This window comes from Denticeps clupeoides, chromosome 12, assembly GCF_900700375.1.
Source record: "Denticeps clupeoides chromosome 12, fDenClu1.1, whole genome shotgun sequence".
NCBI classification, from domain to species: domain Eukaryota; kingdom Metazoa; phylum Chordata; class Actinopteri; order Clupeiformes; family Denticipitidae; genus Denticeps; species Denticeps clupeoides.
Genome location: NC_041718.1, coordinates 7,597,564 through 7,624,406, shown reverse-complemented (window position 1 = coordinate 7,624,406; position 26,843 = coordinate 7,597,564). Strand labels below are relative to the sequence as shown.

Sequence of the window (26,843 nt, the reverse complement as noted above, 5' to 3'; positions counted from 1 at the left end):
CACGCTGGTTTTAGACAGTATACCCAGTACACGCCATTTCCAGGTTGGCATGTAAATGCCACGCCTGCGGTTGGTTGAAAGCCGGGTACCAGGTAAACGCGGACGGTCCGTGTGAGGACTCGAACCCCCCTCGCCGCCCGACACCCACGCCGAACGTCAATCCAGCCTCCAGACAGGACTCTCTCCGTCCCCGCGGCCGCACGCCACGGCGACGTTCGGGCTAAGTTTCGCGCTCCACGTCCGAAACAGCCGCGGAAAAGTGACGAGAAATGAAGAGAAACGACCCGCTCACCTGCACGAGACACTAACTTCGATCTTAGTTGCCGGTACGGTGGAGTGCAGAGGGTCGAATTCCCCGATGGACGCCATCCTTGGGCTCCGGAGCAATTTCTGCCAGTTTTCTCTTTCTCGGGTCCCTCTTCTTCCTCTCAAGTTGCCGTAATTAATTCACGTCGAACAGGTTCGCGCTTTATTTGAGAGAAAGAAAAGAAAACATTTAAAAAAAAAAAAAAAAAGTGCGTCGGAAAGGAGGCGAGCGGAGACGCGACTACCTGCGCGGCGGCGGCGCGCCTGACGTTCCACGGGTTCGGGCAGCGCGGATCCCCCGCGCCGGCGCCCCTGTCCTCCAGCCGCGGTGTCTGGTGACGGCCGGCAGGTGGCGCCAGACTCACATAAATAGAATAAAACTTCGCTCCCTGCTATGGCTGGTTCAAGAGGGGTTTTTTTGGGATGGCAACCTGGTCATAAGATAAGATGAGATAAGATAATGTAATTTGATCCTTTATTAGTCCCACAAGTGGGACATTTACATTGTCACAGTAAAAAATAGGAGCAGCAAAAAGACAAGATGTCGACTGTATAATATAAAAATTCACTGTACAAATAAGCACATAAATAGTCCTAGAAAAGAAAAAAAAATGAATGTGAGTATGTCGGTATATACATAATAGATACTTTTGTGAGATGTTACATATACACAGAGTGGGTAAATATACACTTATAAGAGAAGTGGAGATGTGTGTGTTTGTGTGGTCAGCTGCTGCCGAGCCTGACAGCGGTTGGCAGGGATCTCTCCGTCCCACATCGTGGGCGCTGCAGCCTGCCACTGAAGGAGCTGATCAGTGCTGTCAGGGTCTCCTGCATGGGGTGGGAGATGTTGTCCACCCTTCTCCTGTCACTCACCACCTCCACTGGGTCCAGAGGGCCTCCTAGAACAGAGCTGGCCCTCCGGATCACCTTGCTGGTCTACCAGTCTGTTTACTGGCTTTACTAGAATGTGTTTTCTTCTTCCAAAAAAAAAAATAAAAATGTGTCATTACACATTTAAATAATAAAAAAAACATTCCTTAATGTAATATGGCAGAGTGCCACAAATCATAATTTGAATCACACGAGAACAACGGAACATTTAGAAATAGCATGGTTTTCCATGAGAAAGTTTCAATAGAAAAATACCTAATTAGAAGCTAGAAATCATTTGAAATTAAATTCTGAGATTTTACGAAAATATGCATACTTTGCATACTTATATCACCCATTCTTCAGAACTGGGGCAAAACACATTCTACAAAAATATATATAAAATATTACTCATCAATTAATTAACAGTAATATTTTTGGTGAAAATGTAGTTTTAAGTATTAATGTATTTAAGAAATAAGAGTTATTTTGCTATTATCTTAACTTCTAAATTGAGATTACATTGTGTACCATTAATGCACATAAGAATTCATAAGTTTTTAATTAATGGCTCCAAAAATGTTTATGTGCTTTTGATGATAAATGTGTGTGTGTGTGTGTGTGTGTGTGTGTGTGTGTGTATATATATATATATATATATACACATACATACATACATACACACACACAGTCATAATGATTTTATTGAACATATAGTTTGTATCAAATGTTGGATTTTTGTGTATTTTTTTAAAATAGTTCTCATTTTAGATTTCAACCAAAAACACTGAATTAGAGTATTATTTAGTAGTTAAATAAGTAGATATTTAAAGTTTAGTCGACAATTCTCCAGAATTGCTGCTAGTCAACTCCATCATATAGACATCATCACTGCCAGATTAATTTCTATCTTTTATATTTATTACATATATATTCACAAAGATTTATAGGTTTCAGTGGTACACATGATTGTTGTCCTTAAGCAATTTCCTTAGCAGTTTTCTTATTCTGATTCTGATTATATAAAGCATTATACATATACATTATATGTTGTTTATTTTGAACAGAAATTATATTAACACCAGAAAATAATCAACATTATGCTGACATTATAATGGTATTTATTTTTCATTGTACATCAAATTAAATAATCTTAAAATGTTTTCTTAACAATTTATGTTATTATAATATCCTTTTTTGTGTGTGCGCCTGACAGAGTTGACAAAAAAAGCTTTAAAAAAATTCTATTTAAAAATTAATTAATTAAAATCACTTTTCCCCAAATCAGATTTTCCCATGACAAGGTTTGAGATTAAAGTCTTTGATGATTTTCAAGGTTTTTTTCCAGGCAAAATCCCAGGCAAGACTCAAAAAATGTAATTAAAAATCCTAAAATCTTTAAAAGTGAATGCTTCATAAATCTTTGCAGGTTAACACTTGCAAAACGCTACCTCCTGAACAGACCAAATATATTTCTCAGACCCTCTTTTACTGCACCTGGGGCATTCTGACATTCTCATTTTGTGGCATTGTTTGGCCACTGATCATTAGTATCGTTTCTACCTTGTTGAATGTGAACACAAGTGATGATATGGAATAGCACTCCATCTTCTGTATAATTTTTTAATTCTTTAAGCCGTTAGGCTAATGTGTGGCATCCATTCCTTTTAAGGTAATATCTGTGTGCATTGATCTGCCATGGCATTATGCACTGGTATTTCCAGTTGGAAGCAGAAAAATGATTGCAATGGTTTGACAGCAGAGTCATAGTATGTCTGAAGCTGCAGCTCTTGCGGGATATTCCGAGCATCAGTGTTAGGGACTATCGAATATGTTCCAGGGAAGGAACCTGGATGTGGGTAGCTGATGGACATGGATGCTACTTTGATATGTATGGCCTCGAACATTGTTTCTGACCCTTTCAGGTTCTGGGGAATGTGCTTGGAAAAAAAAAAAAAAAAAAAAACACCAAATCCAGGCACCATATCACAATCGAAGGATCAAAGGATTTAGTGCCCTTCTGGAGCAGAGGTGGCCTAGCGCTTAAGAAGGTTGCCGGTTTGAATCCCGATCCGCCAAGGTGCCACTGAGCAAAGACCCCTTACGATCATGGCTGCCCACTGCTCACGCAGGCTGATGGGTTAAATGCAGAGGACAAATTTCACTGTGTGCACCGTGTGCTGTGCTGCTGTGTGTCACAAGTGAAACTTCACTTTAGACACCATAGTATAACTTCTGAGGTCTAATGGAATCCATGCCTTAACAGTTATAATTCGATACTAGGTAGGTGATAAGGTTCTGGCTAAACTGGGTGTGCTTGGTTTTAATTTAATTCACAAAGAAAGTGAAAGAGACAGCATGTTTTTTTTTATTTTGAATATAGAAAACAAGCATATGCCTGGAAAACTAGACATTTGACATAAAAACTGTTAAAAAAAAAAAAAAAAACGTCTTAAGAAGTGGGTCAAAAGCAGTGAACATTCCGCATGTGTGTCTCAAGCTCCATTGTCGTACAAAAATTATATATCAACCATGAATTAAAAGGTCCTGTACAGTACCCTCTCCCCCTCCAAGTTCACCAAGAAGGATCAAGGTATTTTTGCATAATTCTGTTTCAGGACATTTTACAGAATAACACTGAGAGCAGCAAGTTCCAGAATTGGGAAATTGAGGAAACAGAAAAGATGTAAAAGCACTAGCGTGCTTCATCTTTATGTGCAGTTGGTCTGGTTCTGCTCATTTTGTATGCAGTCGCACACTAAGGTAAAACGAACGACTGCACATTGTACCACCTTTCTGCACCATCCCTGCAATTTCCTCTTCTGAATGACAAGCATGTGACTGACAAATGGGTCTTTCAGACAGAAAACGGTCATACAGTTGGCCTTTGTCAAATGTACAGTAAACCTAAACGTCGGTAAGACCTGCGATTAATGCCCCGTTTCTGCAGGAGAAATCTGCACGAAGACAGAGGGAAGACGGAAGTGAATGCAGATTTAATTGCACATTAAAGCTGCGACAGTTTCCTGCAGAGTTCACACTGCAACCGACCCACAAGGACAATGAGTGCAATCCAGCATTTCAGTAAGAACAAAAATAAAAAAAAAAGTGAACAGCAGCCCCTTACGGTTACATTGACTCTTAAAAAAGGAAATGCGTGCAAAGGCTACATGAGTCACACGGGAAGAAAAAATTCAATTAAACAAATCCTTAGTGAGTGAGTGAAAGAACAAGTTGTGCCAGTCTCGTCACAAACCAGAGATTTGACAAAAGGAAATGAGCTAGTGCATGAATAATAAATTTGCAATTAAAACCGTAACATTTTAGCCTGAGACAAAGCTTTGGCTGCCTTTACTGATAAATAATAAGGCTGATCAGATGACGGGAAGCAGCAACAGAAGCAGCTCAAATCCAGCTGGGTTTTGTACACTTCAGACCAATCATCATAATGCTGATTATTTAGCTGTGCTCAGCGCTGTGCAATCAGCAACTTGACAAAGAAAGCCAGCAGCCGAGCGCAGCAGAGGGGGAAAAAAGATGCTAACGGAAAGGCACAAGAAACCATCCTGAGGTAAATACGTTACTGAATGGTGAAAACATTTGGTGTCACAAATAAATTCATGTTCTAAAAAGAAAATGGGGAACTAATTTAAAAACCTATAACTGCTCCAATTAAGCTTTGAACAGGAAGTTCTTTTTTTTTTTTTGGAATAGTGTCACGGCCATGATATTACAATGAAGAAAATTAGGGTGGTTTTAATGTATAGGTGATTAACCTGAATAATGTGTATTACTGAAGAAAAATTACTATTGTGCAAGTAGCACCATACAAAAATATATTTTGTCCCTTGTTTAATATTGTATTTAAAAAAAAAAAAAAATCTGACAGACATAAAGTGACAAAAGAAAACATGGCTGCTCTTTATGCAAATATATGAAGAGTTTATTAGCATCCATTATAAACGTTTCTAAATTTAATCTTCACAGCTGACATACAAGCTTGAAGTCAAGTGCTCACGGGGAAGGAATAAACAAAGCTCCAGGCCATTGTGACTCAGGGGTGAGACGAGCTCTCGACAGCAGATCAGAAGAAATCAACTTGTGGCCAGTTCGGTTTCAAATTCGACTCTTCCACGTTTCGGTCATACAAATGAACCTTCAAACAGCGTAGAGCCATTCCGCTGTCTCGTGCCACTCGTCACTGAACACAGAATCTGGACAAGAGCCTAAAAATTAAATAACTGGCCGGATGTAAGTACACATTGTGGCAGGAGTTCAAGCTATGAGCTCAACTTTCTTTTTTTTTATTCTTCATTTGCCCGGGAGGGGTAAATGCTAAATATTCTGCCCTTGACCACCCTACGAATAAATCCCTCCGGTCTCAGTTATTTAAAAACATAGCTGGAAGGGCATAAATTAAATAAAATTATTGTAAAATAATAATAAAAAGGGGGAGGGGTAAAACAACATTATAAATATTTGGCACTTATCATACCAACCCCACCCTCCGCTTAATCCCACAGCGTTCTCAGCAGAGAATTGCGGCGGGGCCTGATGGAAAATGGACAGTGGGTGGGAAAATAATCTGGGACAGAGGAAAGGGGGAGAAAGAAGAAAAAAAAAAAAGAGAGAGAGCATTCGCATGTGGACAAGGTGTGGATGCAGGAGTTTTGGAGGAGGTACTGGGTAGGGAGAACAGAAAAAAGGGCGGAGAAGGGCTTGGGTCAGATGATTGCGTTGTTGCTACGGAGCCCCACTCCTCGGGCAAGATGCTCCAAGAGCCCTGAGATGGCACCAGACGGGCTGGGGGCCGAGGACTTCAGGCCCACGGTGGAACTGTAGGCCGCTAAGAACACCTCCCTCACCGCTTCCAGCCGAGACTGGCGCTCAGACACATGGGAACTATCAAGAGAAAACGTGAAAAAGGTTTATAAGATGAAAACAGACAGGAAAAAACAAAAAAGAACAAAGCGTGTTCAAGAGTTATGAAAAATTATGGCTAAAAAGGATGTAGGGATTAAGTGTTTATTATTTGAACCCCCACTTCCATAAAGATGGAAGGATGCTATTTGCAAAAAAAAAATGACAGCACACACAACTACCTGTCAAGACACACTCAGTTTAGCTGCTTGATTGGGCAGGAAGAGATCAAGAACATATGGAGTGGAAAAACCTTTTACCCACATTACAAGATAGAGGAACGAAGAGAATATTTATTTATTTTTCCCCGTGAGCGCATCTTCCACAGACCCTGAGGCTTTCCAAAAAAAATCAATCATATCTTCGAAACACATTTCATAATAAATACCATACTAATAAAATATCTGAACACACCTGACTTGTTTGATCCATGATCTGGAAGTTATCTCAATCACCAGTTATAACATCTATACTTCACTTAAAGATGCCTGCAAGACATGCTGTTTCCTTGAATGGATTCACGCAGCAATGAATGATTTATTAACTGCATGGTCATGCAGATCATGCCGTCCTGATCCGGAGTTGTCAGGACAATGACCCAAAACACACACACACAGGACAATGACACAGAAGCAACTGGATGGTTACAATGTCCATTTATCGCAATAATGTACGACCATAACACCCAAACATGGTGTTACTGTAGGGACAGATGTCTTATGGGACATTTCCCTCATTTTGGCAGTGGGGTAATAAATGCAGAGAAATATTTAATATCTAGCCTCAAGACAAAACAATTCAACAGATCTTTCTTTGTTGTTTTTGTGAGACGATGTTTTGCGCCTCCCCACCTTTTTTAAACAATAAAAGTGCTTTCTGGGTCCAAACGTTTGCCTGGTACTGTATAACACATTAGTTGCAGACACCGTAACAGATGCAACAGTAATTTCTGGTTTAACATGATCCAGTAGATGGATTATAAAGATCATGCAAAGACGTCAAGACACACACACAAAAAAAAAAACAAAAACACAGAGGATGTTCATGAGCCCTTCAGTCAACACCAGAGACACAGAGAGAGACACACAAAACACACACACCAAAACCATGATCAGTCTGTAAAGTGCATGCTAGAACGCAGCCCTCTCACTGCTGTATACTGAGGCCATGGGACGATTGGGAGGGGTTAGATGTTAAAGGGGCGGGATCTGGAGGTTGGGAGGCTTTAAACTCACATCCGGCCACTGGGTCCTTCATCTTGGAAGCTGAAGGGAATGGGCGACTCGCCCTGAAGCCCAGTGTGGTCGTGGATACTTCCACAGCCCGAGACAATCTGCCAGCTGCCATACTCAGTGGAGAGAGAGGAACCTGAGCGAGCGTACTCAGCTGCTGACCTGCAGAGAGACCGAGAGAAAAGAAAAGGAGCGGGGGGCGGGGAGCAGAACACACATATCAAGGGAGATGACGAAAATAGAGAAAGGGGAAGAGAGAATAAACAGAGAGAGTAGGCGTGGCAACAGGCAGCAAGAAACCAATAAGAGAGCAGAGAGATGAGGGAGAAAGGCGAAGGAGAAACATGCACAACATAGGACAGAAAGGTGCACCACACAGAACATAATGCAGGGTAAGAGTTCAGGGAAAGGTCACCGGAAGGGTTATGCTGGCTGAGGACGCTTGGCAGTAAGGTCAGCAAGAGGGCTAGAAGCCATTTTGAGGAAATAAAAATATTCTCATTCTAATACTCTTTCCATGGCTGGTGTGTGTGATTTTGCGGCTCCTCTCAAAAATCTCGTGAATGCAACTATGACGTGTGGTCCAGGCATTGAAGAACGCTATAAAATTCCAAGTAATTCACAAACTGCAGCCATAAACACATACACACCCCAAAAAAACAACAGATGTTGAGATAACTACACACCTACACACAGACACACACAATATGGTCACGTAAATTCCTATTCTTACAAATCTAGGGCTGTTCATTTTTCATTTTAGAACACAATCATCAAACGACCTAAGGCATGCAAGAGTCCCAGTGTCATTTCATCATTTGACAGTGAAGTTGAAACCAACCGAAAATGGTAATATATGACCTCCAACCCAAAGTTTGACTAACCTTCTTCCTGGCACTGCCAATGGGCTACTTCCTGTGCGAGGAAAGCCCTGTTCTGATTGGCTGGAGGATGAACTGGAGGATTTGCCCTCCATGAGTGGATGAGGTAGCCGATCGTCTAGTTGGACTGGGCGATTCCAGAACACTGTCTGAGGTGATGATGTCGTGACTTTCCTACTGTTCGTGAAAAAGTGATATAAGAGCACAAAAATAACTATACACAAAAAAATAATAATAATGAAAAAAATAATAATTTAAGACTGAAGTGTTGCACAATCATGGTGTAAACATTTTTTTTTTTTTTTAAATACAGTATTTTATACAGAATTTGTCTTGAAAAGGGGGGCACCTTACATTCAGGTTAATATGGAATAATTCAAATGTTACACATCACTGAACATCTTCTAATCATCAGCAGCTTTAGTCTTAAATAATTGCCGGACTCCCTTACCCACTAATAGGCTGGGGGGCTGTGGAGAAAAGGTCTACAGCCTCACTGGTCAGACTGGAGGCTGCTGCGGTCTCCTCGGTGATCAGAGAGAAATCGCTGCTAAGACTGGTCACACTTCCCCTGTCCCTCGTTTCTGGATCAAGGAGAGAGAAATAAGCGCCAAACACAAAAAGGCAAATATTTCACATACTACGAATTTTCAGCTTGGTTAGGCTGCTTCAATATTTCCTGCTCTTTTGGGTAAATATTAATGTGGGCTCCATGCGTATAATTACACATAAATATGGGTCAGTTCAATTTTAAGCCTTTCAATAACAGTCCGCTCCCACCACTTCACAAGGGTTATTTAATAGGCTGGATGGTGTGTGAAAATGGCAAACATAATCCAGAGGATTAGACACCGAATCTTGAGCAGCGTTCTTTTCACAGACCAGGAAATCAGGTAAAGATAAAAGGCTAAATGGGAAGGCCAGACGTACTCAACTGACAGAGGTCATCCACTGTGAAATCAGCATCTTTGAAATGAGAGTTTTTCCTTCTGCAAAAGCAAATATGACTGTCAGAAACTGAGGGAAGCCCCAGAGATGAGAGAGACATGGTGAGAAGAAAAGGCCACATAGAGGGCAGTGGCTGTTCACCATTAACCTTCTAAAATAAAGAAAATCCCTGATGGACACAGCAAGACCTGGCACCCAGCAGTGAGAGTCATGGTACTGAGTGGGTGAACACAGTGTGGTCATGCTGCCTTATGATTAGAAGTGGAAACAGAATAGCTAACAGTTTTTTGTAAGAGAATTCATCACATTCATCTGCACGAAAAAGAGAGGATGGAGTTAAAAGAGAATATTATTAATTAAATCACAAAGACATGCTGCTAAATATAATGTTTAGCTTCAAACATGTTGATGAAAGAAATGCCGTTGTACTAACCTCTGTTTCCTAATAGCCGAGAACTTCTCAGAGACGATGTGCTTCAGAAAATTGAAGCAAAAAAAGAAAATCTGCAGAAGCATTTCAGATAGTTAGAAGTGTGTATATGTTTGAGTGTGTGTATTTATGTTTTTAAAACAGGTATTAAAAACTAAATCTTTTTAATTTCCAAATTGCTCAAAAATGAACATTTTTTTTTTCGTTCCGTTCCAGTTTTTCCCAAAGCTTGTCTAATTAATAACAGTTTAAAATTATATAGAAAGAGAACATTTTAAAGATGGTAACTTCTACAATACAGCCCAAGGTGAGGGATGTGTGGTAACTTTACGTTGCGGAACAGTGCCAGCATTTGTGATGCGCTATTTTTCATATATACAACTAAACCAGACAGATCAAACATATTTATGCCAAACCAATATCTATTATTATTAAGATATTAGGTTATTTCTCAGGAGGGGATATTTCAATAACAGTCCACTCCCACCACTTCTCAGGAGGGGATATGCTAATAAAAAAATCTATATTTAGTCTAACAGAAACATACACTCGTTTTCCTTCTCATTGAACATGGTTTTAAAAATAAACTAATAAATGTATATTATATTACATGTATTACGTTCATGATGTTTTTTGTTTCTAAAAAAACTTTTTATAAATACTATTTTTAATAAGACACAGTGGGCAATTGGGATGACAACAGACACACCAGTACCTCCTTTACTTAAAAGTACACGAATAAAATACAGTCTATCACTCACCTCCTCCCCTTTAGAGAGACGATCAGGCAGCATGTGACTGGAGACAGGACGAAAGTGGCATATGTTAGCAAACAGTGGCCGTGGCCTATTGGGCAATGAACTTTCATTCATGTACTTGTAAACACATTTCTCTTCATGAGACAGATGTGTCCTTAATGTGTCCCTGAGAATGACACTTAGGTGTCCTTTGCTCCAGGAGGACCAACCTCTCTGGAGCAAGTCTTGATGCTAATCAAATTGGCTTTTAAATTAACTGGATATCATTCCACACAAGGTGAAGGAAATTATGCCCCCGTCCATTAATCAATTGTGATGAGTAGACTCTTAATCAAATGTGTTCAACAACACAGTAGCATTATGAAAGCCACGCATCTTCAAGGTCCGTTACACCCAGGAGCTTTTATATAATGACGGGTTGATTGAGGTCAGTGTGAACCCCCCCCCCCCCAATCTTTGCCCCACCCCTAGTCGAGATTGTGATGAAATGATTATCCGGGTTCCCTGGTGGGCTCTTTACTTTTACTGAAAAGTTCAAGTTAGAAGGACATACAGCTGTAATTATAAGGGAAGCCTAATCTCTGCTCCCACCATCCTACTCCCAGCAAGTTCTTCACCTCTTCTCTCCCTCATTTCCTCCCCGTTAACATGCACTCTCAATCCTTCCTTCTTCTGCTGCTACAATGTTTTATAAATGTTCTCCCCGTCATTCTGATTAATTTAACACAAAAATCCATCATCCTTTGCCTCTGCTGACAGACAGATCACATTGAAGTAGGGAGGGGGTGAAAAGGATATTCTCTTTCAGATGCAGTTTCTTACCCAAAGAGAAACCAGTCGTAAGCGATGGTCAGGTAGAGGATTTCGCAGGGCTCCAGGCCGGCGTGTACGGCACCATCCTTAAACAGCATGCGGAAGCCAGGCAGACGTGAAAAACACGCACATTAAAACATAATGACTCATCCATCATTTACGCCGGCGGATGGACAGAACAGAACGTCTCTTCGCTAGCTGTCCCTCTGTCCCTCTGCACGCATTTCATGCTGCTTAACAGTGATAATAAATCTGCTATTCAGGGCCGGCTGTTAAATATACAAAAATGCAAATGGCTTTACATGCCATTCATAGTCAGAAAACTGCATGTGTCGTTTTAGATGTCCTCTTCAATAATGTATAATGTTTCTGTGCAAAGGAAGAAAAGTCTGAGATGTAGGAGACGTGGGAGCTGTCAATGGGGAAGTGAGACGGATGACAACGACTTACAGCCCAAAGCGAGAGACGGAGGAGGGACACAAAGAGAGGAGTCCTGTCCCAGCCGGATATACAGTGCACCAGCAAACCGCTCTCATCTGCAACATATATCAGAAAGATCAGGCCACTGCTGTGCCCAGAGATAACAGTGCACAGAACCAGAGTGGATCATGAAGATTTATACACAAAAGTGTACTGTTTAGGATCATCAACCCACCATCACTGTTGATGATGTGAATCAGGAGCCTCAGGTAGTTCTGCGTCTGTTCCACCAGATCCCACGACTGAAGTGAAACGTGGAACGGGAAGAGGGAACAAATGATTCAGAGATCACAATGCCTAAACCTCCCCGCCACATAGCATACTGTCAACATCAACCAGATGCCTTCTTTCATCTGAAAGCTCAATGACCTCTATAATCTACAACATCTTAATAAAAAAATTATCATATGGGAAGGGGAGAAAAAAAAAAAAAAAAAAAAAAAAAAGTGTTTCAGTTCTACATTAAACCTGCAGAGGTCACTGTGACACAGCATTTTCTACAGGCCCCCTATGGAGACCTTGTATATTTTACTGTTTATCACTGTGTACATATGACATGGTCTCTATGTGTGCAGTAGAAGTACCCGATAGGCTGTCCAGTCTATATTCAGGTTTCTGGTGAAGCAGGCAGGGATTGTCAGAGGAGCATCAACAAAGTCCTGCAACATAAGGTTTTACAGCACAAATAAAAAACAAGTACCAAGAATACATAAAAACAACTTATTAATTCAAATTAACCATATCTACAAGATATTAAAAAAATGTGTTACGTCAATGAAGATCAAACAGCAGAAAAACAAAAAGTTAATATTTTTCCATTGTTGTTCGACTAGCACCCTAACACCCTTCTGAGCACAGATACTAACATGTGTATACACAGTCAAAAGTTTGGACACAGGACTATAAAATATCATATGAGAGATCGTGTAAAAAAAAAAAAAAAAAAAAAATTACCAGGCGCTTATGCACACTCTCTGCTTCACTCTACTACGTTTTTTTTTTTTTTTTTAAGAATTATAGGTATTTTATTTTGTTTAATAAGGTCTCTGGGGTCAAACAATCCTATTTTCTATAACATGTCTGTTCTTGAAAGTCATGTCCAGCAATGGATACGACAAAACATTTTGTAAATGTTGAAAACAGACATCAGATCTTACTAAAATTGTCAATTTTATGTTTGTGGATGCCAATTCTTTCTACAAAGTGCCAAAAATAGCAGTAAATGTGTCTTTTCCATTTTTAAATCTTCCAGACTGTTCATCACAAAGATGTTTTAGTTTTAGAATTTAGAAGGGTGCCTATAGAGTAGAATTTGAGCAAATTCAAGCCCATTCTATGATTAAACAAAATCTTATGTGTAAAAGTCCATATTATACAAATACTTGTGGCAGATTTAAACTCATCTTAAATACCTTTTCAGATACAGCAATCTCAAATGGTTTCCCAGAAAACTCAAAACTGGTCCAAGGTTAGTTAAACATTTTTGGGGGAGTTGGGAGCTAAAATTTTGGAGTTTTCCTATTGGTAGTGTGTGTGTGTGTGTGTGTGTGTGTGTGTGTGTGGGGGGGGGGGGGGGGGGGGGGGGATCCTGGATTAAAATGCCAAATCTGAGCTGGTAGAGGTGGTCTTTAAATAACCAGACGGGGTCATTTTTTGACCTCAAAGGACAACAGCTGTGATTTTAGCTGCTTTTGATAATCAAATGATCAAAAAACATCATCCTCACTAAACTATGACATTTACCATTCTATGATAAGTCAAATATGGTAAGAACTAAGTTAAAATAATAGTGTTATAATAACAGTGTTAAGTTAAAAAAAAAACAACTTTATTTTTACTCAAAAACAGGCTATACTTTTATGTAATCAAGATCTAAAATGAAATTTGTAGTAATGGGAATGGAGTTAGACTAAAGGTATAATAAATAATTGATTTACAATAAAATACTGTATGCTTTAAATAAGTCACACCAGGTGAGGTCATTTTTGTTACACATTGTTACACAAAGCAGCCATAAAAAGGTAAAAAGAGGAGACTCTGAAAAAAACATACCGATTCATAAAACATACTTCACTTTCTCCTTATACAAAAATACTAAATATGTTTCTTGCATTGGATTCTTCAAAAGGCACCGTCTCCATAACCTACACAGAGTAGGCGCATCCACACTTTTGACTGGTAGTGTTTGTGTGTATATACGTGAACTACAGATTTATACGTATTTATTTCTGAGTGAGAACGCAGGCTGCATGCAAGGCATAAATAAGAACAGGGCCAAGCGGTACAGTACCTGGTTCCAGTTGAATACTAAACCCTCAGCCGTGTAGTCTCGATCTTTATAGTCCTTGAAGAACTCACACCCTAAATACAAAGTGAGATTTAGCAAGGAACATGATTACACACACACACTCTCTCCAACCTAATAACAGAAAATTACACTTCATATCATAAATTCACTGGGCTACATTAAACTCCTAATTCCATACCCCAAAGCCCAATTTCACACTACTACCAGGGGATTCATCAAAATGAAATCAGGGAGATGGGGGTGGGAAGAGAGTAGACTGCGCTACCTGGATAAGGCACAGAGAGCAGGGTGAAGTCTGCGTAACGCTGCGCTTTATCTACCTTCTCAGAAGAGGTAACACTGGACACACAAATAGGAAAACAAGAAAATATGATATTAATACATTTTATTCTCCAAAAATTAAGAGGATCAAGCCATATTTAGAAAACAAATCCTTTAGACCAACTTTCACCACGTTCAAAATTTCACTTGAAATTTTGAATTTCAAGCCTCGTACATGTGTGTGTGTGTGTGTGTGTGTGTGTGTGTGTGTGTGTGTGTGCTATAAATGTTAATGCCTGGCAAAGAGAACACACAGAGGCGAAAATGTGCCTGTATCCAACAGCTTCAGCTTTCACACGAGAGAGCAGGGCGGGCAGCAGAGGCGATGACCCGGAAGGGCATTAAAAGCAGGGAGCAGCACAAGACACTCACTTCAGGCCAAACTTGACCTTCTTATTCTCCACCATCAGGTCGCAGATGTACCGCACCGAGAGGTAGCGCAGGAGCTTAATGTCATAACCACGCACTTTGTCGAATAACTGGGAGTCCCCATTCCTGAAGGTAAGAGAGCGGTAGGGAAGACAGAACGGAGGAGGAATGCAAAAAGGAAAACCACAGAGGATGTCACATGATGTCAAAAATAGAGAACAAAAGGATTTAAACTACATGCAGATAATAATTTGTTTCCAAGGAAATTTACATGCATATAAAAAGTGAATCAATTAATAACTTACCGAACAACATACTCATCTTCAGGCACTTCCTCTGTCTCTGCCCAAGCATCATCAGACCCTCCTAAGGTAGACAAGAGTAGAAGTATGTCTTCAAGAGTGGCATCGGAGCCCTAATTGCACAAAACAAAATCACTGCACCAACCTGAGAAGATGTAGTTGTATCCAGTGCGTCCATATAACTCGCCCCATCCAGCCAGGGTGGAGGATCGACAGATGTGCTGTAGTACGAGAGAACATAACCAGTTAGTCCATAGACCACAGCGCTTCATTTACAGTATTTATCAGACGCCCTTATCCAGAGCGACTTACAGTCAGTAGTTACAGGGACAGTCCCCCCCTGGAGCAACTTAGGGTTAAGTGTCTTGCTCAGGGACACAATGGTAGTAAGTGGGATTTGAACCTGAGTCCTCTGGTTCACAGACGAGTGTGTTACCCACTAGGCTACTACCACCCCACTATTTATGACTATTTCTGTTATTTATGTTTTATATAGTATGTACAGAAAGTATTCAGACTCAAGTGCATTTTCCAGTCTGTTATTTTGCAGCCATTTGATAAAAGTTCGTTTTTTCCTCATTAATGTACACATAGCTCCATATTGACATGAAAAACACAGAATTGTTGACATTTTTGCAGATTTATTGCCAAAGAAAAACTGAAATATCATGTGGTATTAAGTATTCAGACCCTTTGCTCAGTATTTGGTAGAAGATTCCTTTTGCTCTAATACAGCCTTTTTCCGGAAAGAAGCAACAAGTTTTTCACACCTGGATTTGGGATCCTCTGCCATTCCACCTTGCAGATCCTCTGCAGTTCTGCCAGGTTGGATGGAAATCATTGGTGGACAGCTCTCAAGACATGCTCAAATGGGTTTAATCAGTATTGCAGCGTGGCCTTTAATCTCTCACAACCTCACACTGTGCTGCTGTCTTATTATCATCATATCATTACTACCACCATTATTATCATATAATATCATATACACTATATATTAAATATATACATAAACAGATATATTGTCATACTGCTGCTACTTGTCTGCCTGGTTTATCTAGTTCGTCTCAACCTGCACTATATTAGTCATATTTTTGTGTTGTGTGTTATTCCATTTGCACTAGGGCTGCACGATATTGGGAAAATATGCGATATTGTTGTTGAATATCGTAATATAGATTCATCTGATCTAATAAAATCTAATTCAGGCTAAAAAGAAACAATATATCAAGGAAGTTGCAAATATTTAGACTTCAAAACATTAAGAATGACTTAAAACCCTCTGTTATTTTGTTTGCTGTTACCATAGACCTGCCAACACAATATGAACTGCTTTCAAAGATTAATTTTTATTTACATGCAACCATACACTCAAGAGTGTCTTAAAACAAGAGCATCTTTTAAACTAAATATTTCCTTGCCTTATATATATAAAAATATTATTAAACAAAAATGAAATAAGAAAATACTATTAAACAAAGTGTACAGGCCTTAAATAAATTGGTAGTGAAGTGAAGTGATTGTCACATGTGATACACAGCAGCACAGCACACAGTGCACACAGTGAAATTTGTCCTCTGCATTTAACCCATCACCTGAGTGAGCAGTGGGCAGCCATGACAAGCGCCCGGGGAGCAGTGTGTGGGGACGGTGCTTTGCTCAGTGGCACCTTGGTGGATCGGGATTCGAACCGGCAACCTTCTGATTACGGGGCCGCTTCCTTAACCGCTAGGCCACCACTGCCCCGTATGTCGTGGAACATATTGCCAACATCCACATAAATAAAAATTAATATTAACATTCCATGGCCCGGTCTAGCCAATAGCATTATATCACCTACTTGGGAGGTGGGTATAAAGATAGTAAGGGCCTATCTGATTGGTCAAATTTGCATACTACATGGAGGAGACGCAGGAATCCCACGTTTTCTACCTCCGAGAGTGGCTGGTGTTGTTTTCAAAGCACATGGATTGTCTCTGGATATTTTCTCTCGTCTTGCAAGAGATTGCTGCAGCGGGCACTCTGATTAAACCCTTACACGCCGCTCAAACACAGACATTTCTCAGACCGTGGTATCGGTCCCCGGTATCGGCGGACTTTTAATGAGTACGAGTACTTTAGAAAATGTGGTATCGGTGCATCCCTACTCATCCTGGTACATACTACTCACGTCGCATACTGTTTTTCGCATACAATATATTGTGTGGCGGCGGAGCCCGGCCAATGAGTTGGGACCAGCATGCCTTGCGGGTGAGATACGCGCCGACAGGACGGGCGCTCCCGGGGACTGCAAATAGTTAACCATGTTACGGGTAAATGTGTTCTGTCGGGGTTCGGGATTTAATGTAGAGTGTGCGAGGGGAGAAACTTTACACCGTGAAGTCGAGGTGTAGGGCTGTAGGAGAAGGCTGTTGGCACCACCTACTGGCTTCAGTTCAATTAAAAAGCGTTATTCTGAAACTCTCATGATGGAGCCGATTTCTCCTGTCATGACCTCGCGGTGACGGCTCATCACAATATATAGCATATAGTATGAGATTTCAGGCGCAGCATAAATTTCATTTATCGCAACTCCTTGCGATACAGATATTGCGAATACTAATATTGTGAAAATGTTGCACATTTGAATCCCCAAAGCTTTACAGCCTCATCTCTCTGTTTACTTGTATATTGACAAAGTTGACTTTGACTTGACTAATTCAAGAACAGTCATGGAGTTGTTGTGAAGCCACATTATTTTAGCTGTTTGAGGGTCATTGTTTTGTTGGAAGGTAAACTTTCGGCCCAGTCTGAGGTCCTGAGGACCCTGGAGAAGGTTTTTTTCTGGGATATCAATGTACTTGGCAGCATTCACCTTTCCCTCAATTACAACCAGTCGCCCTGTCCCTGCAAAACACCCCACACCATGATGAGCAGTGCCTGGTTCTCTCCATACATACCACTTACAATTAAGGCCAAAAAGTTATTGGTCTCATCAAACCAGAGAATCTTATTTCCCATCATCTTGGAGTCCTTCAGGTGTTTTTTTTTTTTTTTGTTTTTTTTTTTAGCAAACTCCATGCAGGCTTTCATGTGCCTTGCACTGAGGAGAGGCTTCCATCGGGCCACTCTGTCATAAAGCCCTGACTGGTAGAGGGTTGCTGTGATGGTTGACATTCTACAATGTTCTCCCATCTCCCGACTGCATCTCTGGAGCTCAGCCAAAGTGATCTTTGGGTTCTTCTTTACCTCGCTCACCAAGGCGCTATTCTCCCTCAATTCCTCAGTTTGGCTGGATGGCCATCTCTAGGAAGGGTTCTGGTTGTCCCAAACATTTTCCATTTATGGATTATGGAAGCCACTGTGCTTTTAGGAACCTTAAGTGCCACAGAAATTTTTTTGTAACCTTGGCCAGATCTGTGTTTTGCCACAATTCTGTCTCTGAGCTCTTCAGACAGTTCCTTTGACCTCATGATTCTCATTTGCTCTTACGTGCATTGTGAGCTGTAAGGTCTTATATAGACAGGTGAAGAATATGAAGGTGTAGAACCATCTCAAGTATGATCAGAAGAAATGGACAGCACCTGAGTGTCACGGCAAAAAAGGTCTGAATACTTAGGACCATGTGATATTTAAATTTTTCTTTGTTAATAAATCTGCAAGAATGTCAACAATTGTCAATATGGGGTGTTGTGTGTACATTAACAGGGGGAAATTAACTTAAATGATTTTAGCAAATGGCTAGACTATAACAAAGAGTGGAAAATTTATGGGGATCTGAATACTTTGCATAACCACTGAATGTGTTGCGCAAGACCGTGAGTACGTCTTACTTTTCCATTGTAGAGAATGACCGGGCAAACAAATCTCCCTCTACACCGTGCCATCTTACTGCGGTTCACCAGATCCCCCAGCTTACTGATTTGCACAGTACTCTCAAACCTGCAAGAAAAAGCATCTTCTATTTAAAAGTGGGTGGGGGGCATCTTCATTAATAAAACACCAGGTCTGTCTTACATTTGAACACTTCAAATAATAAGTACTAATGGTACAAATTAAATATATTGAGCTAAAAAAAAAAAAACATTTCATATAAACCATTTTAAACACAGAAACAAACAAATGAAAAGGCTCAACCTAATCTACACCACCAGAAGCGTGTTCATGAACGCCTGGGCATTGACGGAGAGGAATAAAAGCTTTTAAGCAGCGCTCTGTGTTTTGGTGGCCATTGCGTGTAGACGTAGCTTGTTAAAACATTGGTTGAGCCATGAATAATGTATCATCTTACATCTAACTTTAGAATATGCTGGGGGCAATTTAAAAAAATAATCATGTTTGGCGTAAGTGTGTGTGTGTGTGTGTGTGTGTCAAAGACACTAAAGCAGAAGGTTTTTTTTTCCTTTTTGAATGCGGAACTGAAACGTGGTCTAGGGTGACACACGACGAGTCTGTCACAAGCCGGATTTCGGTGTGGGCCAACTTCGCTTTCAGAAGCGAATGCGTGTTTGCTCCCGAGCGGTCCATTAAAAGCGCAAGACAATCTGTGGCTGCGTCGCGCAGCGAGGACGGCGGCGCGCACGCGCAACCTAGATTTCACGTTATCAAAACACCGTTGACCCGGCCACACGGCGTGTTCAGAGGTTAGCCTGCTATGGCGGCTGAAGCAGCTGGTTACAAATTAACATGCAGACGTCTGTACACACCGAGCGCTGATACGAAGTGACCTACTTACCTGTCTTTACTGGGTTCCGTGCATTCGTACTCCAGAAAGACTATCTGGCGCGGGTAGTGGCCGCATATTTCGCCGCTGGCGTTGTGGATGATGCTGTACCTGTAATCCCGGCCAAACAGCTCCAGGCACCGCTTCTCTATCATTTCCACCTGTTAAAGAAAACGCAGATCCGTTACACTACCGACCACGCCCCCGAACAGTCAGGCACAAATCAACCTGCCTCGCAGCATGGCAGGACAAAACTTTTAAAAGTATAGAGAATGGGTTCCTAGGCTTGTGTTAATCTAGGAACCAATCGTGATTACCTTCTGTAAACGCTTTATAAACTTGCTATGGTGTTGGTGTTTTGAAAGTGGGTTTGATCGAATTGGTTAAAGGTCTTTTAGCACTGTCCACATGGACATTTCAGCTCGTCCACAGCACAGATATCTGACGAACCCATGCAGACAGGCCTAGTACGCTGATACTAACACCGATATTAATGTGTACTGAAATATTAAAAGTACTGAGATCCAATCATACAGAGAGTCCACGTGAAAAGTTTCTCACCCTCGGACCGACTTCCTTTGCTCGGTACTGCGTCTTCGAGAACAGGTCGATCAACTCCGCGATCTCCTCGCTGCGTCGGCCGCCGATCTCAGACGGGGGCGAGGCCGCCATCATCGCGCCGGGATCAATCCGGACCCTCCCGCCTTCAAACACCGCAGCTCCGTGGGGCCGGGCCGAGCCGCCAGTCCATCCCCTCTTGGCGAGTTTCTTCCTCACCGCCCGCTTGATGGGGCCGGAGCCGGGGATGCGTCCCGAATTCAGGGCAGCGGCGTAGTGTGACCCCCGCTCCTGCCGCCGCACCCACCTCGCCTCGCCCCGACCGGCTAGTTCTGCTGACGGGTTGCGGTAACCGGTTAGATTCCGGCGGTGGCCCAGATCAACAGGTAGTCCACGAACCAGTCAAACAAGGCGGCCGAGGAGCGCCAGCGCTGCTCCCAAGCATGTCCCCAAAATTCCGGCGTCGCGTTTAACGAAAACCCCGAGGACTTCCGGCCTGCTCACAGCTGCCGCGGCCAGAACGTCATTCCGGACACGGCGTCTCCCCGGAGTCGCACCGACACACGCGGACCATCGCGAACAGGACGAAGGGGTGCGAACCGGGGGAAGGGGAGCGTCCCGAGTCGCGAACTCCTTCCTCGGGCGACGAGGACGAGAGTCCGCCGATGCGCGGCGAGTGGTAAACAGGAAGCTGGCGCGGTCACGTGGCCGGCCGTCGTCGAGCGGCGAGCATGCTGCCCCCAACAGGAGCGGAGTGGAAACGGCCAATAAACCGCAAAAATGAAACACTGACACGGCGGAGTGAGTGAAGGGACGCCGGTCTCCTCTTTTTCTTCTGGGGTCAAATCGTCACCATTGTTGGGCAGTAACGAGTTACATTTACTTGAGTGGCATTTTGAAAAAAAAGTACTTCTAAGAAACTTGGACTCTTCGCTACGTTTGGCAACACTCGACTCGTTACTTTTTCTTAAACCGTTCGGACGTTTCACCGGTCAGATGTAGCAAAATAATCACGTGACATCGCTTCACCAATCAGAGGTGGCCATGCGGTCACATGACCACGCACACCGGGGCGGGCAGAGCGACAAATAAATTTCATACGACACAGGCAGGGAACGAAGAAAGGCAGAAGCCACCGTCTCCAGGGCTAAAAGCGATGATTACAGAAACAATACAGGATCTTTCATATGGACCCTGTTAGCGTTTGTTAAATTGTGCCACGAGCTAAGTAGACTTCTATACATTTTCTGTAAAGGAAAGAAATTGGTGTTATATCAATATTTAATTTATCAAGGCCAAAACATATAACTAGCACAAGTAAGTCCATTAATTAATTACTACAAATTACCAGAATTAGCACATTTATGAAAGTGATTGTGAAACACTGCAGCACAGCACACAGTGACACAACGAAATGTGTCCTCTGCATTTAACCATCAACCAGGCGCCCAGGGAGCAGTGTGTGGTGGCGGTGCTTTGCTCAGTGGCACCTAGGTGGCACCTTGGCAGATCGGGATTCGAACCTTCTGATTACGGGGCCGCTTCCTTAACCATTAGGCCACCACAGGACATTTTTGTCACACACACACACACACCAGTGATCACTTTTGGTCAGAAACCAAAATCGGAGGAGGAATAATTAATTGTGTTGTATTTTCTGGGCTATGGTGATGTAGACCTACAGGATAGACAGACTCTGGGACAACCACAGTTTGCAGATTTACGTGAGCACTCGTACATCCCAGTAAAGAGGGAATGCAGAAACCCGTGGGCTGTACAGTAATAAAAACTGTTTATTTTATCAGGCACAGTAAATCAGGCGGAGGTATTCCGGCCTTAGCCTGGCAAAGAGAAAACGTTGCCTCTTCAGAGGATGATAAATTGTGTACAAATGTACTCTGTTTAAATATGTAAATGCTAAGGTACTATCAATCAGCAAGGAAAACACTACAGGCCCAGCACTGAATCATATACTATATGTAATTTCATGAAAATATACAAAATAACTTGTAAAAGGTTCCTGATAATCTTCCTCATACATTCTGCAGGGTCAGCATCAGAGCATTAGATCTGAGGGAAATACTGACGGGACGCCAATGTAAAAGCCACAAAGTGCAAACTGGCCCCTTGATACTTGACCCCATTGTTGGCTCAATGCTATGGGTATGGCATAAACCGACTGCTGATGTTTAAGGGAGTCTCCAGGACCACACGCTGTCTTTGCTCTCCCACAAATGTCTGTCCAGGAAGCCAGGAAGAGAGATGAGGGTCCAACACCGTATCTCCTATATTTGTAATTAGGCTTGTACAATGTAACATTGAGCTCAACAGTCAGGGTTGTCCTTGCATCAGTCCAACTGTGAGGTCCCCAGAGTCTGCCTAACAGGTAATGGTCAAATAAAAACATTTGAAGCACATTGGATGTCTTCATGTGGTCAGGCATGTTAGATGTTATCTATGGCCAGAAACACATGGGGACAAATGTGGCAGCTGAAGGAGAAGGAGACACTTCTTCTGTATGATATATGATCTGTGTTGCCAGCTCCTGGGCGTGACACCGTGCTTGTCAGGATTTTGCCTCTTCACCACAATGTCCAACAGCGGACGATGACATTGAGGTCATCATTTTCTTCTTTCATTTTGTTATTTCCTGTCATTTTAGGACTCCATGTGTGGGTGGGGTTTGGTGAATTACTGGCTCCACCACATAGCCAGTGACTGGTTTTTCCCTTTTATTTTTTACGTGATCTGATCTCATGTTGAAGTGTGTGCTGACCCTTGGAGATGAATGACTAAGCCACGCCTACCACATCCGACATCTTTGAAATGGATGTTAGAATGTCCTGACCTGTTACCATGCAGCACTTTGTAAGCCACTGTAGCCAGATACACAGTAACAATCATTCATAAATTAGGCAAATCCAACTGTCATAACTCTCGAATTACAACACAATTGAATTACTCTCTTTCAGAATGAAACGTAATGTGATTGAATAAAATTGATAGCCTCCATTAGAAGGTTTAGATTAACACTGCTTCAGGGAGCAAATGAAGGACATCGAAGTTTAAATAATTACGTATAATGTGTTTTGTTGGTTTTATGTAATTGAAAAATTCTCTTCTCAAACAACATTAAGCCACTTTTTTTCAAGGTTTACAGCAGATGACAACAGCGCTGCATTCTGGGGAATAATTCTTCTGACAAGGGATCATGCTTTTTCAATATGGGCCTGTATGCCCAAGAATATGTGTTTTTCAACCCTGATCACGTTTCACTGGACAGACTCTGAGTCACAGGAGGTGGACACATGTCACAGATTAGAAATGGGAGGATGATGACTTCAAAGCGTTGACATTTGGCTTTGAATACCAAAGCCTGGGATGTTTTGGGCTTTTAAGCCTCATGGCTCTCCACACACCCAGGTCTAACTCTGTCCGGTGAAAATAAACCAATCTTTGGCCGTTCTCAAATCCTGCTATTTCATAGCCTCCTTCCCCCCAATAGGAATTCCTTGCAATTACTGCAGAGTAAGTAATAACATTCCATAGATCCAAAACTGTCATTGGAGTACTTTCACTTAAAACTGAGATTGCAAATTATGACAGGAGAGCAGAACATTAGACATATACTATTGACATAATGACATTTATATACTTAAGTATGAAGAAAAAAAAATGCTTTTGTACTTCACCTTTTTTTTTGTTAAGTACATAACTCCATGTGTTCATTCATAGTTTTGATGCCTTCAGTGAGAATCTACCATGTAAATGGTCATGAAAATAAAGAAAACACATTGAATAAGAAGGTGAGTCCAAACTTTTGGCCTGTACTGTATCTGTTGAAAAAGGTGAACTCTGAAAGTTTCCTCTCCTCTCGCTATGTAGGTTGTGTCATACTTATTTTGTTTGTTTGTCAATGATAAAAAATAGAGTATATGTTATGTATAGGCATGATTATACCAGTTGATTTCACCACATTTAAATAGTGGAGTTAACGTTAAGTTAAGTTAACCATATTGCAAATTTAAAACCATACAAAAAAGGCATTATGAAATTAACAAAAAATCCACGTTTTTATTTGCTTTATTGAATAACCTCGGTTCCACATGATTCATTTGATTGAGGCTGTCATAATTCCTTTGCATTTACTTAATTTACTAATGATTTTAGTAAGTTGCTCAACTGCAATTTGGCAGCAAATCAAATTCTCACATGATCAAATATCTTAATCATTTCAGTTCTTTCACTGGCAACTGGACTTCTTATGGATCATTGACAACATTTCGCCCTTCCATTCCAGAGTCTGACTGACTGGTAGGAGTAGCAGGTTTATGAACCCTGTGGAATCTTGAAGGTCACCTGTGGGTCACCTGGCTTTCATGAGACCACCTGAGACAGATGTCAGACTTGAGGAAGCCCTCTGGAATGGAACGGTCCAACGTTGTCAAGGAACCGAGACAGGTCCAGTTGCTATTGGAATATTTTTTTTATTTTTAGATAACCACGATCTGGATGACCGAGAACCTTCACAGATACACGATCGAATCGTTTTCTTTGCAATGTGGTGCATTGGAAGATGAAGTCGAGTCCACGCGATTGAAAGAGGGGACCTTCCCCTCTTTTTTCATGGTGAGGATGGGTGCTGGGGAGCGGAGGATGGGGGTGGTTGGGAGAACCCCCGCTCACATTTCGGAGCGCGCTCGGAGAGAACGGAACACGGGAGGCAGATGATTTAGAATTAAGCAGAAAAAGAAAAAAAAACAGCCGAAGTGATAAACCGACGCAGTCGAGCGGATCTCGGACGCCCTCCGCCGGACCGCGGCTCGATCGCCGGCACCTCCCCGTCCTCGGATGGGAGGCGAGCGGGGACGCGCCAGTGCTCCAGCGGCTATTCTGCTATGTGATCCTGGTCGCCTCCACCGCTCCCGTGCACAGTGAGAGGAAGAGGAGGAGGAGGAGGAGGAGGAGGAAGAGGAGAGGAATCGGACGGGGTTTTGGTACCCACCGTTGCGCTGGATCACGTCCCCCCCCCCCCATCGCTACCTGAATGAATCCCAGATTAATTGAGACGGAGACATTTTTACGACAGATGCTTGTTCTCGTGTACATCTAGATCTTTTGAGGAAGACAGGAGGTGATACGGGATTTTTTTTTTTTAAACAGCAGAGGAAGGGAAAAAAATCCGGGTCGAAAATGCTGCCTTCGCAAGAAGCCTCGAAGATCTACCACGACAATTACATGCGGAACTCGCGCGCCATCGGGGTCCTGTGGGCCATCTTCACCATCTGCTTCGCCATCATCAACGTGGTGGTCTTCATCCAGCCCTACTGGATCGGGGACAGCGTGAACACGCCGCACGCCGGCTACTTCGGCCTCTTCCACTACTGCGTGGGCGACGGCAGCTCCAACCGGGAGCTCACCTGCCACGGCACCTTCTCCGACTTCAGCTCCATCCCCTCCGGCGCCTTCAAGGCGGCCTCCTTCTTCGTGCTGCTGTCCATGGTGCTGATCCTCAGCTGCATCGCCTGCATGGCGCTCTTCTTCTTCTGCAACACCGCCACCGTCTACAAGACGTGCGCCTGGATGCAGCTGCTGTGCGGTCAGTTGCTTTTTTTAATACATACATTCATATATATATATATATATATTTATTATTATTATTTTAGACTATTGTCAGAATGTGGTGCTGGAGCCGGACCCGATCAGCACACCGGTTCCTGTTTTTTTTTTTTTTTTTTTTTTTTACATCCGTTGCAATGCCATACCATCAATATTCATATTCGTATTGTGATTATCAGTGGGGCTGGGATGACCGGAGCTGAGGGGGTTTCTGCTGGGGTTTTTTTTTTTTATCCATAATTCACGGGCAGCCCCCCTCCCCTTCAGAGCAACTTCTCATCTTTTATTTAAAAAGGCCGTGTTCTGTTTATTTCTTTCTTTATTAGTCCCGTGGGCTTCCCCTTGTCAAAGGGGTCCGGATAGAGACTGGGACGAAAGTCCGAGTGTATCCGCATTCTTCCAAATTAATATTAATATAGCGGATAAGAAAAAGGCAGAGTCATGAGCTGAAAGAGATGAATAATTGTAGCTTTACTAATATAATTAACAGTTGTTATGCAAGTTACAGTGCAGTGAAACGTGAAACGGATGCCAATCTGACTGGGATTTAGATGGAACAAGACAAGATAAATAATATCTCCTCATTCACACAACATCACACATGCATGAACACACACAGAGAGAGAGAGAGAGAGAGAGAGAGAGAGCATATATTTGTGGAAGCAATGCCAAATGGTTCATTCGGCTTCTCCTGACTTTTGACTCCAGCAGCAGGTCCTTATTGATGATGAGGATTGTGCTGTGGGGGAGGTGAAAGGGGCGTGGTCCTTACAAATCAACTCTCTCAGTCATCCCGCCATCCACTGCACACCTCTCCCTCCCTCGGGGGACTGAGGGGCAGTCAGAGGGCGGAGGAGAGGTGAAGACCAACACAGGAACATGATGCAGACATCTCCTAAATATACAGCGTCATATTTATATATTATTATATATGTAAAAAATGGTTGGAATGCAAAGAATTTGATCTTGACCAGATTTAATTCAGTGTACAACATCAATACAGCATAATCTGTCATCAGTTCAGCA

The 26,843-nt window shown here is 42.2% G+C and overlaps 3 protein-coding genes across 5 annotated transcripts in view; 1 reads left to right on the top strand and 2 right to left on the bottom strand.

Annotated features, from left to right (window-relative positions):
- Positions 1–643, bottom strand: part of LOC114800330 (copine-9-like) — an 88,988-nt gene extending 88,345 nt beyond the window's left edge. The window contains exons 1-2 of the mRNA XM_028997528.1: positions 552–643; positions 293–467 (exon numbers count right to left, since the gene is read on the bottom strand). Coding sequence (XP_028853361.1) covers positions 293–369 — 77 coding nt within the window. The 5' untranslated portion in view covers positions 370–467; positions 552–643. The remainder of the gene's footprint in view (positions 1–292; positions 468–551) is intronic.
- A 4,457-nt stretch (positions 644–5,100) lies between these two features.
- Positions 5,101–20,897, bottom strand: mtmr14 (myotubularin related protein 14). The gene is made up of 19 exons (XM_028999186.1): positions 20,202–20,897; positions 19,653–19,801; positions 18,751–18,859; positions 15,087–15,162; positions 14,945–15,005; positions 14,643–14,765; positions 14,215–14,288; positions 13,932–14,002; positions 12,226–12,300; positions 11,817–11,883; positions 11,612–11,697; positions 11,171–11,247; positions 10,352–10,388; positions 9,594–9,664; positions 9,143–9,201; positions 8,664–8,796; positions 8,216–8,389; positions 7,335–7,493; positions 5,101–6,081 (listed from the first exon to the last, which is right to left on the bottom strand). Exons 1-19 carry the CDS (start codon positions 20,313–20,315, stop codon positions 5,904–5,906), a joined length of 1,893 nt encoding a protein of 630 aa, XP_028855019.1. The 5' UTR covers positions 20,316–20,897; the 3' UTR covers positions 5,101–5,903.
- Positions 20,898–24,530: 3,633 nt separating this feature from the next.
- lhfpl4a (LHFPL tetraspan subfamily member 4a) overlaps positions 24,531–26,843 on the top strand; it is a 30,781-nt gene continuing 28,468 nt past the window's right edge. Inside the window, exon 1 of one of the 3 annotated variants that reach the window (XM_028999102.1) lies at positions 24,531–25,797. In XM_028999102.1, coding sequence (XP_028854935.1) covers positions 25,392–25,797 — 406 coding nt within the window. In that variant the 5' untranslated portion in view covers positions 24,531–25,391. The remainder of the gene's footprint in view (positions 25,798–26,843) is intronic. The other 2 variants (XM_028999103.1, XM_028999104.1) reach the window with 2 other exon arrangements.